This window comes from Oryx dammah, unplaced genomic scaffold (genome assembly GCF_014754425.2).
Source record: "Oryx dammah isolate SB20612 unplaced genomic scaffold, SCBI_Odam_1.1 HiC_scaffold_11164, whole genome shotgun sequence".
NCBI classification, from domain to species: Eukaryota; Metazoa; Chordata; class Mammalia; order Artiodactyla; family Bovidae; genus Oryx; species Oryx dammah.
In genome coordinates this window covers 1,665,726-1,681,460 of record NW_024080557.1, presented here as the reverse complement: position 1 = coordinate 1,681,460, position 15,735 = coordinate 1,665,726, and the positions used below count along the sequence as shown (strand labels likewise).

General features: G+C 32.0%; 1 protein-coding gene across 3 annotated transcripts in view; it reads left to right on the top strand.

The window, feature by feature from the left end:
• Nucleotides 1–15,735, top strand: part of LOC120860724 (CUB and sushi domain-containing protein 3) — a 1,429,922-nt gene that overhangs the window by 587,510 nt on the left and 826,677 nt on the right. For 2 of the 3 annotated variants that reach the window (XM_040236473.1, XM_040236472.1), the window contains 2 exons: nt 1,068–1,145; nt 9,024–9,111. In XM_040236473.1, the coding sequence (XP_040092407.1) occupies nt 1,068–1,145; nt 9,024–9,111 (166 nt within the window). The remainder of the gene's footprint in view (nt 1–1,067; nt 1,146–9,023; nt 9,112–15,735) is intronic. The other variant, XM_040236474.1, reaches the window with a different exon arrangement.

Below are 15,735 nucleotides of genomic sequence, written 5' to 3'. Positions count from 1 at the left end.
AATTCAAATTATAATTGAGGAAGCTAAATATATCCCTTGCATTCTTGTTCCTGTGTTTTTAAATACAATAATCGTTATTTAAATGTATCATTAGATCAGTTTACATAATACTTTTTTAATTAGTAAGGTTTTAATTAAAATTTCTTTAACTTTATTTCACTTGGTGTCATTAAAACTTAAATAAAGTAGAAAGTAGTCTTCTGGACTAGTTTATCACTTTTATAGGAGCTGTAGTTAACAAAATAATTTACAGTTAAAAGATAATAATTTCATCTAAAATACTAAAATACTTGAAAAAATGTTTCTAAAATATTCCAAGTTACTTCATTGAGTTTATGTGTTTCTTTAGGCAAATCCAGTCATACCTGCTTTGGTAACGGTGAAATATGCTAGCCTTTTATGATGTTTATTTAATATCATAATATCAAAAATAGTAGCAACATATTTTAGATGAAATCCAAAAAGTTGTGATTCACTTTCATAAATATCATACAATATAGTCTGAACATTGATCATTGTTCAAAAGCAGTGTTTATGAAATTTGGAAATGGTTATCAGAAGAAATAATAAAATACATTTTAAGGTTTTTGAAGGATGTAATTTTCTTAAATGTGTCCTAACATTTAAGTTAAGCTAAATTACTTTAAAAATACATTAGTTTATTTAAAAAAGCAGATTCATTAAATTCTTCCCACTTTTATATCAGTATTTTTATTTTTCTAGTTTAGTTTTTCATAAAATTAGATGAATTCAAATGATTTATGATAATTAATTTTTTTTTTTTTTTTTGCTTTTCTACAAAAGCTCATTAGTGTTTAAAAGTACCTATATATGTTTGCAGGATTCTCCCTATAGAACCTTTAAAATTTTTATACCGCTTGGTATTTTTACTATTTAGTAATCAGATTGCTATTTTTTTCCTTTATTTTCTTCCGGGTACCCTACATCAGGCTTAAGAAAGCAGTTTCTTTAACTTGCATAATACCATGCTAACAAAATTTGTTAACTTGAATTTCATTTTGAAATTGTGTATCCTGATACATGTTTTTGTTTGTTTTCTTAACTAGTGAAAAAGGCCATAGATTTTAAATCTAGAGGATTTAAATTGTTTCCAGGGAAAGACAACAGCAACAAGTTTTCTATCTGTGAGTGTACTCCTTTTTTTGTTTCTTTCTCTAGTGCAAGAGTGAAGTTTGTGGTTGTCTATGTTGTTTGTGTGTTTTATAAAAATGTTTGTGTATTTAGCAAATTAACTGCATTAATATATATATAACATGCATGGTTATTATTCAATATTTTCTTATATTTAAATGCATACTGAATTTTAGGTTAATGTGGTAGATGTTGGAGCTCAGATTGTTTCAAAATGTAAAAAATAAAAACTCTTTTGATCTAGCATGTTGATAACATTCTAGTTTTCTAATTCTAGTATGTGAGATTAAAAAATGAGTAAAAATAATTAAATTGATGATTTCTTGTAGGAATTTTTGTTTGAACATATCTACATTTCAACATGATTATTTTTATAAGGGAAAATTTTAATAGCAATTTTTCATTTAAGGGAAAAGATATTTTAGTTTGAGTTAATTTATTCAAATTCTTTAAGTCAAGAACTTTGTAAATGAATTAACTAATTAACTTTTTTAAGATAAATCTCATGAAATGAACTGAATTACATATATTTATGTGTGCCGCAGTACACAGTTTTGCTTAATATTCAGGGATTTATAGATCATCTGAAGTTCATCCATAACCCTCAGATTAAGAATCATCAAACTAGAATATTCATTATTATATGAATATAAATGAACATACAATAAAACATTTAAGAGAGCTATGCATTTTTCAATATTAATCAGTAGTAGTTTATAGATACATATTATAAATTTTGAAAGAAGATATGACACCACATCTGATTTCTGAAATGCCTTATTGATAATAAATAAGGTTAATTCTTATAAATACATGTTATTCTTTTTTAGAGAATATATATATTTTAGCATTATTTATTTTTATTCAATTCCAAATGATCTGATGAAATAAGTTTAAAATTATTTCTAAAACAGTCACTTACTATATCAGATAAAGGTTCTACCCTCATATTTGACTTTTATTTGAAACAGTAAATGACATAATTGAGCAATTACAGCAATTATCAAAAGCAAACTTGGAGCTTGTTGGTATCAAATATTTTAAAGTGTTCTAATTTTAATATATGATTTTCACATTTTGTTAGATTTGTGAATATGAAACCAAACATAGGAGATATTAGTAGGAAATCCTCAAATTGGATTACCTGTTTGGAAAGCATTAGACAGTTCATTTCAAAGTATTTAGTCATATAATAATGCTTTATTGTTTATTGTAATTTGTTTATTTAGTTAGTTAATTGGAGGAAAATTGCCTTATAGTGTTTACAATTTTGTGTTGGTTTCTACCGTGAAAAGTGAAAGCTCAGTCATGTCCGACTCTTTGCGACCCCATGGGCTGTACCTACCAGGCTCCTCTGTCCATGGGATTTTCTGGGCAAGAATACTGGAGTGGGTTGCCATTTCCTTCCCCAGGAGATCTTCCCCACCCATGGATCAAACCGAGGTCTCCCGTATTGTAGACAGATGCTTTACCATCTGAGCCACGAAGCCACCAGGGAAGAAAGCCACCAGGAAAGAAAGCCACCAGGGAAGAAAGCCACCAGGTTTCTGCCATACAACAGAGTAAATCTGTTATAATTACAGTGTTGTATTTTTAGGATTAAAACATATTTTCAAACTAGATATATTAGTTTTTAAGAACAATAAATAATCTATAATATTTTCAGTATAACTATTTGATACATTTCAGAGAGAAAAAATTTTTTTTATAATAAAAATATGAACAGAAAAATTTTGTTAGATGAAATTATTCTGACATATCAAGTTTTATCATGTCAACATGAAATAAATGTTTGCAGACTTAAATAATTCTGTTTACTACTTTTCCCTAAATATTTTGTGTGGTTAATGTGTTTGTTTTGGAAACTAAGGAGAATTATAAGCTATTTCTTTTTTCCTTTTCCTCATTTTGGCTAGAAAAATGTTATTTTGTATGCTTCATACTTCAAAATTTTCCATGTCCTGGGGAAATCAGGCTATTACTGAACATCTGAGATTTATCAAGGAATTAAGATGTATATAACTCTACATCACCAGCAATTATTTTACAGTATATATAAATGTATCATAATAACATGATGTATACCTTAACATTAAACAACGTTACATGTCAAATTTATTTAGCAAAAAAAAAAAAGTTGTATGTAGCTCTTTATACTTGGTACATTGCCTTAGAGGACATTCATATTATTTTCATTGTTCTTGTACAGTGGTTATGAGGGTGAACAAAAAGGGGATTAAGACATGAGTGTGTCTGGGGAGACAAATAAACCCTAATTAAATATATATATATATATTTTTTTTCTTTTTTAACTAAAAAATTACTTTTAAATTGTCAGGAATACAATTATTGAGACAAAAATAAGAAAATTACTCATAAAGCAAAATGTGTTATTTACTTCATAATTTTAAAATAAATTTTGCGTTCATCCGTTCTAGCTTATGTAAGAGGTAAAATATACTCTTGAGCTTTCTTATTTTTCTTTTTGAATATAAATCCATTTTCAATAAGACAAAATTATTTTTGTCAATTCTTTGATAGTCACAAAGTAATAAACCAATATAATTTTAAATTTTATTTTTCTACAATTTTTTCCTCAAATGTTTAGTACCTATTAATAGTTTAAAATATATATTATCTATGATTGATCACAGAGAGGTTTATAATGCTTTAGTTTTTTATCATTATCATATACTTGTTATCAAGTAAGCATTTGGGTTTTCATCTGTTTGAATAATTTATTTAAAACAGGGCCAAATTTTCAAAGAAGACAATTTTTATATGACATTAAACATTCACATAAAATAAAATTATAAAGCTTATATTATTTGAAAAAACAATTCTATCATAAGAATTTCCAGAAGTGAGCATAATTATAGAGGACATGAACTACAGACGTTTTCAAAGTGTGTCTTCCCATAATAGCACCTTTAAATTTTAACTAAGAAGTAAATTAATAAGAGATTTAGGAAACTGCAACAGTTTTCATGGGAAGAATTTCATTGTTTAAATGGCTAATTCAAATTATTTTTCCAACTTTGGTACCTGATGTCTGTGTAGTCTCTCTATCTATATCTTGTTGTTTATCAAAGATAATAGATTTGCAAATAAAGTAAAAACTATTTTTAATTTAGAAAATAAAATATTTTTATATTTAAAAATGTTCAATTGATTGAACTTAGTCTTGCCCACTTTTTTTAATATTATATACTATATAAAATTAGATGGTTCAGAAAACTTGCTTATAATAATAGTATTTTATTCTGATATTGACTAATTTTATAGTGTTTTCAAGCTAAAACATAGTATAATAGAGTGCAAAAAGATTCTTATAGCACATTTTATAAATACATATATAATAAACATACTTCAATGTTACATGAAATGACAATTCATCCAATTTTTAAAATTCTGCTTTAAATTTTAAAATTTAAAATTAAATTTAAATTTTAAATTTTAAATTCTTTTCTCCTTTCTGTTTTTTTTTTTTTCCTGCTGATATGTGGGGAAAGGGATTCATATTGTATTAGTAGTAGCAGTAGTAATGATAATAATAACAGTATTATTGTTATCATTAAGATCAGAGCAAAAGGAATATTCCCATAGTCATGTTTTTTTCAAGAGACAGGGCCCTGTCCATGTAATTAATTTTAAAAGAGCATGCATATTCTTTTTACAAGTTATTATTCAAATTGAAAGAAGTAAAAGTGATATATATTTGTCCAATTGTTTGAATGGCATTATTTAGTGAAAACAGGTAATTGAATGGATACTAACTTCATTTAAATGTCTTGGCATCACTAGCTACAGAAAATTATCTAGTATCTAAATATCAGAAGGGCTTCTCAGGTGGTGCTAGTGGTAAAGAACTCACCTGCTAATGCAGGAGAGGTAATATAAGAGAGAGGTAATATAAGAAAGAAGTAATATAAGAAATATGATATAAGAAATAAACCAGCATTTTTATGCTACTTGATTATTAAAAGGTGTTTCCCAGGTGGTGCTAGTGGTAAAGGACCCACCTGTCAAGGCATGAGACATAAGAGACATGGGTTCCATTCCTGGGTCAGGAAAATCCCCTTTAGGAGGGCATGGCAACCCACTCCAGTATTCTTTTCTGTAGAATCCCATGGACAGAGGAGCCTGGTGGGGAATCGACTTAGCATGCATGCAAATATAAGAAAAATAGATGATATACTTTTTTTTTTTTTTTAGTTTTAAATACTTTAACTAAAAAACCTTAAATATATATATCTTGCAGAAGCTCTCCTCTATTTTCTTCACATTTTAAATTGGGAACTTTTTCACCTATTGTAGATATCCAGAAACAGTAGTTTGAAAGGTACTTTTCAAATAGACAAAAGTAATTTGACAATTAAATCTTAAGAACTGGGATTAATTAAGTGAACATGGTGAAAATTATAAATATGCTTTGCATTATTCACTATCTGAGCCACTAGGGAAGAAAAATAAAATATTTGGAAAAGTGTTTTCAGTTTTAATTATTGATACCATTTTGCCCTTCTGAACTTTCTGTATAGGATGGAGTACACAAGGGTTAAGAGTAGAATTTCTTGAATCAGTCTGCCAAGGTTGCAACCTAGACCACGGCAGAAAGTAGAAATAGGACTTTAGAAATATGTTTTAACCTCTCTATATCTCAGTTTCCTCACCTGTAGGAAATGTATAATAATAGTAGCTACCCTTCAGATTCTTGTGAAAATTGAATGAGTTGATACATGTAAAAGGTGTAGATTGCTGCTGCTGCTGCTGCTGCTGCTGCTGCTAAGTCGTTTCAGTCGTGTCCGACTCTGTGTGACCCCGTAGATGGCAGCCCACCAGGCTCCCCCATCCCTGAGATTCTCCAGGCAAGAATACTGGAGTGGGTTGCCATTTCCTTCTCCAATGCATGAAAGTGAAAAGTGAAAGTGAAGTCGCTCAGTCGTGTCCGACTCCTAGCGACCCCATGGACTATAGCCCACCAGGCTCCTCTGTCCATGGGATTTTCCAGGCAAGAGTACTGGAATGGGGTGCCATTGCCTTCTCCAAAAGGTGTAGATTAGTTACTGACATATAGTAAGTATGATGTAAGTGTTAGCTGCTGTTAAAATTTATTAAACTAGGTAATAATGATGATAAAGTGGAAAAATAAGACATTTATTTTTTATTTTCAAATATATTCCCCCATTTCTATACTTATATATAATTTGTGTTATAAATTTAATATACTAATGTAAGAAGCCTGTATCATGCCACTACCTTTTCTTATTTCTATCATATGTTAAAAAGTCACATTTTAATGATATATACTATAACATTTTCAAAAGTCAGAGATAAGAAACACAGTGCTTCCCATAGAAAAAATATTCTACTCACTGTAAACAGTGTATAACACATTGTTTTTAATTAAACTACTAGGAAATATTCACTGAGAAATCATTACCCCCATCTGGGTACTGTAGGAATATTAAAGTAATTACAGCTTTTTCCTTATCTTTATCACGTATATATTTGTATATACAGCAATGGAATATGAAACTATGAAAGAGTATGATAAGATAATTTAAAAATTAAATATAAAATTGTTCATGTTAGAAAGTAAAAGTGAAAGTGAAGTCGCTCAGTCATGTCAGACTCTTTGCGACCCCATGGACTGTAGCCTACCAGGCTTCTCTGTCCATGGAATTTTCCAGGCAAGAATATTGGAGTGAGTTGACATTTCCTTCTCCAGGAGATCTTCCCTACCCAGGGATTGAACCTGGGTTTCCCTCATTGCAGGCAGATGCTTTATCATCTGAGCCATCAGGGAGGATTAGAATATCTGAAAAGAAATGAGAGATTGTGTTTTGCAAAAGGTGGGACTTGAGCTGAGTCCTGAACATTATATATAGAATTGTGATAGCTAAAGAGGAAGAAAAGGAAAACATGAAGACTTGGAGAAGGCACAAAACAAAGAAGGAGCATGGCTAACCATTAAACTTGCATAAAAATAAAGAATCTGTTGGACTTGGGTTATGGATGTATCTTGGTGGCTATTGGGAAATATAATAGATATGCTTCGAAATCTAGAATCATAGGACAGTAATGAAAGCTCTGTTTGAGAAAGTTTAATTCTCTTCTAGTACTCAAGATGAATTGGAAGAGAATGATAATAGAAAAAAAAATCAAAGATTAAGTTAGATTTGAGCATGCACATGAAATGATTAGATTTTTGGTAGGGACCTAGTAGCCCACTGAAAGATCAGGAAGGAGCTTGGGGGGAAAAAAAAAAGATACAACCTTAGGTTGGAAGTCCTTAGCAAAGAGAGAACTTTTCAAGTCATGAAGAAAATTCAGCATATTGAGGATTGTGGATCAGTGCCTTTAAATTTGCCCTCTGTATATGATATAAGCTAAAGTAAAAGAGTGGCCAAAAGAAAACATAATAACAAAAACCAGAGAAGTAAAATAAATTAGCAAGTCAGCAGACCGAGAAAATGAAAACAAAAAATCACATGTATTGTATGCATTAGTGAATTTATAATTAAGTTGAGAGCAATAAAAATATATGTGAGGGTATTTGAGAAAGTAATTTTTATAGAATAAAAGTGCAGAATTTCATACCTAGTTGAAAATATGACAGCTTTATCAGAGTTATGACTGTTGGTCATACTTATCTTAATAAGCAAGATACTTATCTTGCTATCTGATAAATCAATTTAAATAAGTTGACAATCCATGCTAAATGATGCAGGGATCCAGTGTTTTTAAACATTGACTCTTCATTAGAATCCCCTGTAAGATTATTTAAAAAACAAACAAGAAAACAACAACAAAACAAACTGGTTCACAGTGTCTGCCCAGAGTTATTGCATTAGAATATTTAGACAGAAAAGTAAGCATCTGTTCTTTCAAAAAAAAAAAAAAAAAACACTCTATAGGTGATTCCAATTCACAGTGTAGGACAAGAACCATAGCAAAGTTTAGATTTGTTCATTTCTGGAGTCTCTACTCAGGTCCTATTCCTTTCTTTAAAAAGCAGATAAGTTGATGAAGAGCAAATAGAAATTATTCTCCAATTTGCTATAAGATTGAATTCATGAAACAGTGTCACTCAGATATTTCAGACTTCATCTGGTTTAATAATCTTCCCACTAAAATAAAAGATTTCTTAGGGAATTATTTATTTACTGTGATCACATTCACTGAAAATATCAATACATAATTTATTAATAGGCTGTTCTGAAGAAACTTTTGAAAGTGTACAATGACTAACTAAAACATAGTCATGGGACTTGTTAAAGGGTAAAGCCCTTAATTTATTAGATTTTCAGCATTATAGCATAATTCAATGACATGCTTGATAATTTGCACCACAGTTTTATTTTCACATTGGCAGAATAAATTCCTTGTTATATACCAGTTAAAAAGTGCCATTATCCTTAAACTTTTTCCATAAAGTTTTATTTTTATGTTGCAACTTTAAAAATAACAAGTATCTGATTACACTGATATAACTGGTAGTGACTTCTCTGCTGCCAATAATTAATGGAAACTCTGGCAATGATACCTAGGGAGTGCATTACCAGAGATTTCACAATTTTATAGTAATTAAAAATAAAGTGTTAACTGTTAATGTGTTAATATTCAAAGTAATATGTCATTGAATAGAAACATGAAAATTATGCTTTATATATCCACAAATTAAAAAGTGTTTTTGCTCTCGTTATTGGTTTATAAAATTATATTTAACTTTCTATGTGTAAATTATAGTGATTGGAATAATAAAATACAAAAATATATTTTATGTACAATTTGAAATGAATATCACTCTTGATTTTCTAATCATACATGTTTTGATTCTTTCTTTTCTTGTTTTCCTGTTGTTTCAGTAAATGAGGGAGGTATTAAGACAGCTTCCAATTTATGCCCAGATCCCGGAGAACCAGAAAATGGGAAGAGAGTTGGATCAGATTTTAGGTACGATTTTAAATTGTTTATTTCATTATTAACTTTGTTAAAGTTTATTTTAATTTAAATTTCAAATATAACTAATAGTATGGAGATGAAGATGTGGTGACTTAAAAGTGTGGCAGCTAGATTTCACTGATGTGTTATGATTAATAATATTTCACAGAAGTGACTAATTAAATAACATCAAATTTATTAGGGAACTGTTTAAAGTTTAAATGATTAATTTATTGTCATGTGCTATGTGGGAGAAGTGGGTTGGATCCCTGGGTTGGGAAGATTCCCTGGAGGAGGGCATGGCAACCCACTCCAGTATACTTGCCTGGAGAATCATCATGGACAGAGGAGCCTGGCAGGCTACAGTCCATGGGGTCACAAGAAGCTGGACATGACTGAGCAACTCAGCACAGCACAGCACCATAAGTGAAAAATCATGAGATTCAACTTGAAATACGTGAGTTTGAATTCATATTCTGATGTTTATTAATTGTCTGATCTTGAGTAAGTTTTTCAATCCTGTCTGCCAGAGTTCCCTCTTCTGTAACATGTAAATCAAATTATCACATAGAATGATGTTTCAAATGAGATACTGCATGTGAAATCTTTCTGCAAATGTTCTATAAACATTTTATTTAAAAGGAAATTTAATTTGAATAAGTTTTATCTCCATCTTAAATTTAGTATTTATTTTAAAAATTGAAATTAAGTTTACTTACGGTTTAGAAAATATACATAGTAGACTAGGCTTCCCAGGTGGTGCTAGAGGTAAAGAATCTGCCTGCCAATGCAGGAAATAAAAAAGACATGGCTTCCATCCCTGGTTCGGAAAGATCTCCTGGAGGAGGGCACAGTAACCCACTCCAGTATTCTTCACTGGAGAATCCCATGGACAGAAGAGACTGGTGGACTACAGTTCATGAGGTTGCAGAGAGTCAGACACGACTGAAGCTATTTAGCACACAGAGCACTCATGGTTAAATGTGTCAAAGGAATAGTGCACTCAGTAGTGTGGTAACTATTAATTTACACTATGACACAATATTGTTTAAAAATATTGAATTTTCAGTAGTCCTCTGAATGTAACACTTTACAAATAAAAGATACAAAAATCCTATAAAATACTAAGTGATAATTTAGTTCACAAATACTGTTTTCACAAAATATTCATAATATATTAAATTTAAAAATGATAATGGTTATAGTTTCACATACTACACATTTATATTCTTTACTTTGTTATTCTGTTTGTGTAAAGGACAAATGATATGCTGAAGAAATTCCCGGTGACTAAAAAGGTAGTTCTTATAATAAAAACCTATGAATATTTTGTCTCCATGGATCATTTGACTTAAAGTTATATTTTGATATTCTTGGAGGGGAAAACAATATTATTTCAATATGAATAAAATTGTAATTTTTTAAAAAAATTGCAGAACTTTAACCAGGCTGATAATTAATACAGATAATATTGTTTAAAAAATCACATTAAAAAGAAATTCAGAAGACCTGGAATCCAGTTAGAATTAGAGCTTAATAAACTAAGTAAGTATATTAAAAATCAACTAAATCTCAATCTCAGTAGTTAAAAGTGATATTTTATAGACTGCAAAGTGTCATCAGTATACCTGGTATTTGTACATATATTCTTTATTTAATAAAAACCCTATAATAATAAAACCTATAATAAAAAACCTGTTTGTTATTTTATTCCACTTTGGCTCAGGTAAAATATCTGCCTGCAATGCAGGAGACTCAGGTTCGATCCCTGGGTTGGAAAGATCCCTTGGAAAAGGGAATGGCTTTCAGAGAAGGCAATGGCAACCCACTCCAGTGCTCTTGCCTGGAGAATCTCATGGATGGAGGAGCCTGGTAGGCTACAGTCCATGGGGTCACTAAGAGTCAGACACAACTGAACAACTTCGCTTTCACTTTTCACTTTCATGCATTGGAGAAGGAAATGGCAACCCACTCCAGTATTCTTGCCTGGAGAATCCCAGGGACAGAGGAGCTTGTTGGGCTGCCATCTATGGGGTCGCACAGAGTTGGACACGACTGATGCGACTTTGCAGCAGCAGCAGCACCCACTCCAGTATTCTTGCCTAGAGAATTCCATGGAGAGGAGAGCCTACAGTTCATGGCATCAAAAAGAATCAGACACAACTGAGCAACTAACACTTTTATTTTTACTTACAAATGATAAAACTGAAAGTCTACTTATCCAGCTAATAATTTTATGGAGCTGGAATTTGAACTCATTACTTCCTGATTCTATATCTTGACCCTTTAATCATTGTGTTACATTATGCTTTGAAACCAAACAAACTTCATTCAGATACAATTCTTACAATCACCCATCAATATATGGTCTTTTCTGAGGATGTTTTCCTCAGATCTAAAAATGATAATACCTGTTTCCTAGGATTGAGGGGAATATTGCATGAGATATGTAAACATGGTAGCAAACTTAAGACTAATAAGCATTTAATTCTAGCTGCTATTACAGTATGAAAAGGTAACTGGAAATAATTATCATTGATGTATCTATTTGGTCTCACTTTTTACAAAAATATGGGGTTTATTAGAAATAGGCTTGTTACTATTAGTAATAGTAATATAGTGGGTTAAAGTACCTTTCAGTAAATTTCAAATCATCAGATTATCTTGCAATAATTTTTTAGGCTCCCTGATAGATGTGAAGAATCAAGGAGCTTACAATCAGGCTAAGATATACTCTTATAATTTAAGAATCTTTAAAAATATTATGGAGACAGAACAGTTACGGTATTTTTGGCAACTAGATGAAGTTCACAGAGGCAAATGTTGAGCTATGTGATAAAGTGTGATTAGAATCTGTTTTCTAAAGACATGAAGTCCAGAGACCAATTCTATATTTATACATTCATTATTTGCTTGTTTTGCTTGCCTGTTATGTGCCTGGCTTTGAACCAGGAACAAATAACACACGTAACAGCAGACATAGTACATGTCCCACATAGTGCTTCAAATTTAATGGTGAAAAAAGACTATAATTAAATGAAGCTCACAAAAAAGAAAGTACTGGGAAGTCAAAAATTGAGGATAAAATTGTCAGGATAGGAACCCACCCAGTGTAAGAAGGTCCCACTTTCATTGATACCAGAAGAATTTTATGTCTCTATTCTACAGGAAAGGAAGAGCCTCACACTCATAGAGAGCTTGATGAGCTATTTCAGGAAAATTAAGATCAGAGAGTCTAAATTATAGAATGTAAATTGGAGAAAAACACAGAATGCAATAGAAAAGTGGTAGAATGAAGTTAAGGAGATGTGGAGAAACCAATCTCTTCTGCAGAGGAAGCAAATTGGCAGCCATTCTACCTAATCTGGTCTGAAGATATGTTTTGTTTTAAACACACAGTGTTTTTTAAAATATGAGACTCAACATTTGAAAATCAGGAGATTTTACACACACACACTCATACAATCATTCAAATATTTTTGTAATTCAGTTTTTAGATTTTGCCCCTAAAACCAATGTACCTTCCTTGCAACATCTACTGGAACCTATTAACCTGTGTTCCCTTTAGGCAGAACAAGCTCTCTGGTTCACAATGGTCACACCTAGGCTTCTTCACTCATTCAGCTTTCTTCTTGTCATTCTGTCACTAAGTTGTGTCTGATTGTTGCAAACTTATGGATTGTAGCATGTCAGACTCCTCATTTAGCTTACCTATCTATTAAGGAAGGCTATAAAGAGTTGTGAGAGAAGAAACATATTCAATTTGTCTTTTCAGTACATTATGCTTCATACTTTAGATAAATAGATTAAAGGAAATAGAAGTTTTAGTTAGAAGGCCACTGAAATAGTCTGGATTTAAGATGGTAGAGACTTGTAATATGGTGATTGCAGAGAACTAGAATCTGTGACCTAGGGCAAAAATCTATGCTATTTCATGGTGTGATGAAATTTAAGAAGCTATTTTATCATTCTCATGAGTGGCAAGAGAAATAAGTGTAAATGAAGCAAGAGAAATAAGTCCTTAAAAGGGGGTCCAGAATGTTGAATACAATTGAAAAATTGAAAATGATGAGGACAGAAGACTGTTAAGTTCAACAACATGAAGGTTGTTGGGAAGAGTGATTTCATTGGAGTGACAGAGGTTGAGACAAATTGAGATAATCTAAAGAGTGAATAGACAGTTCAGATAGGTAATAGCTTTGGAACATCAAATTCCGTAAAGCAGAAGAATAATGGGTAAGTTCTGTAGTCATTAGGGAGTCAAAAGAGATTTCCTTTTTAGAGACACAAGAAACCAGAGCATATTTATTGGTTAATATAAATAATCCTGTAAGAGGAAAATACTGATGATAGGGAAAAAAATAAATGAAAGAACATAACTCTTTTGGAGAAAATAAGCACAATTCCAAGGGTGGGTCGAGGTTTTGTAATAGGAAAATGAGAGAGCTCATGGTTAATAATTTTACTTTGGTAATGATGCATCAAGCAAGACCCTATATCACACACACACACACACACGTTCCTGTCTCACAGGAGATGGGAATGTATAGGAAAGGAACTTTGAGAAAAAAAGCTGGAAATAGTAATCACCAATAGTGGGAAATCAAGTTTTATATAGAAACATTGCCTTGCTAAGTAATTTTGAGAGTCCTGTTGAGATTGAGAATAATGAATATACCTTGTTATATAATTTCTATTTAGAATTCCTAAGTTTCCCAGGTATAAGCATGAAAAGGACTGTGCAAAGGCAAGATAAACATCAGTACATTCAGGAAATTGATAGTGATTCTTTTAGGCATAACTAATAAAAACATGGATCTGGAAAAAAGAAAATATCAAGCAGAGATATGAGTTGGGGGCTCTTTACAAGAGGAGTGGATTAGATTGTCTTTCAATTTCAATGTCAGCTACAATCAGGACCGATTCAGAAATAGTAGATACAATATTTTTAGATTAATCTTTTTCAGAAAGGAAAATAATAACTTTTCTGTGTTTAAAAAGCATGAAACAATGGTCATTCATATATAAAAGGTATGAGAAGCACCCCAAAGAATAAGAAAAGGGAAAGTCCATAGAGGAATAAAAATCACTGTCAAAAGATACACTGTATCAGCCCATTATAAAGTGATACACTTTGGTCAGAGCTTAAATTAACTCTTTTACTGGGCCCCTGTCATCTCAAAGGAAAATTAGCCTCTATGAGGCAGATACACAATGAATCACAACCTCCACATACAGAAGCAAGACTGGTTTATTTAATGGAAGGACCAGCCTCTGTCCCATGTAAATATAAAATACCTTTTGTTTATTGGCTTCATATCTGTTAAGAATGTTTTTCTCTATTATTCATACATTAAAAACTCTACCAAGACAGTTTCTAAAGATTTGCCTACCACCATTGCTAAACTAATGGCAGCCCCTGAATGTATTGGCATGGGATCTAGGGAGAACAATTCCTATATTATTTTCAAGTGGAATATTTTTTTCTTTGTAATGCACAAAAAATATTTAGGAGGTAGAGTGGCTTCCAATTTTTTATATTGGAAACACTATTTCCTAGCAAATCAGACGTAAATCTTGATAATAATTACAAGCTGCCAGGTGCATGGCAGGAGTGAGGGGGAAGACAGGAAAGTCAGTTCAGTTCAGTTCCATTGCTCAGTCATGTCCGACTCTTTGTGACACCATGAATTGCAGCATGCCAGGCCTCCCTGTCCATCACCAACTCCTGGAGTTCACTCAAACTCAAGTCCATCAAGTCGATGATGCCATCCAGCCATCTCATCCTCTGTCATCCCCTTTTCCTCCTGCCCCCAATCCCTCCCAGCATCAGAGTCTTTTCCAATGAGTCAACTCTTCACCTGAGGTGGCCAGAGTACTGGAGTTTCAGCTTTAGCATCATTCCTTCCAAAAAACACCCAGGAATGATCTTTGGAATGGACTGGTTGGATCTCCTTGCAGACCAAGGGACTCTCAAGAGTCTTCTCCAACACCACAGCTCAAAAGCATCAATTCTTTGGCACTCAGCTTTCTTCACAGTCCAACTCTCACATCTATACATGACTACTGGAAAAAACGATAGCCTTGACTAGATGGACCTTTGTTGGCAAAGTAATGTCTCTGCTTTTCAATATGCTATCTAGGTTGGTCATAACTTTCCTTCCAAGGAGTAATCGTCTTTTAATTTCATGGCTGCAATTACCATCTGCAGTGATTTTAGAACCCCCCAAAATAAAGTCAGCCACTGTTTCCACTGTTTTCCCATCTATTTGCCATGAAGTGATGGGACCAGATGCCATGATCTTAGTTTTCTGAATGCTGAGCTTTAATCCAATTTTTTCACTCTCCTCTTTCACTTTCATCAAGAGGCTCTTAAGTTGTTCTTCACTTTTTTGCATTTCTTTTTTATGGGGATGGTCTTGATCCCTGTCTCCTGTACAATGTCACGAATCTCCGTCCATAGTTCATCAGGCACTCTGCCTATCAGAACTAATTCCTTGAATATATTTCTCATTTCCAGAACCAAAGCTCACTTTTGGCTTTAATATTACCAAATAAGAAACATATTCTCTGCTATTTCAGTCTTGGTATATAGCAGGGTTTTTATATTCCAAATGAAAACCCAAATTTTGGATC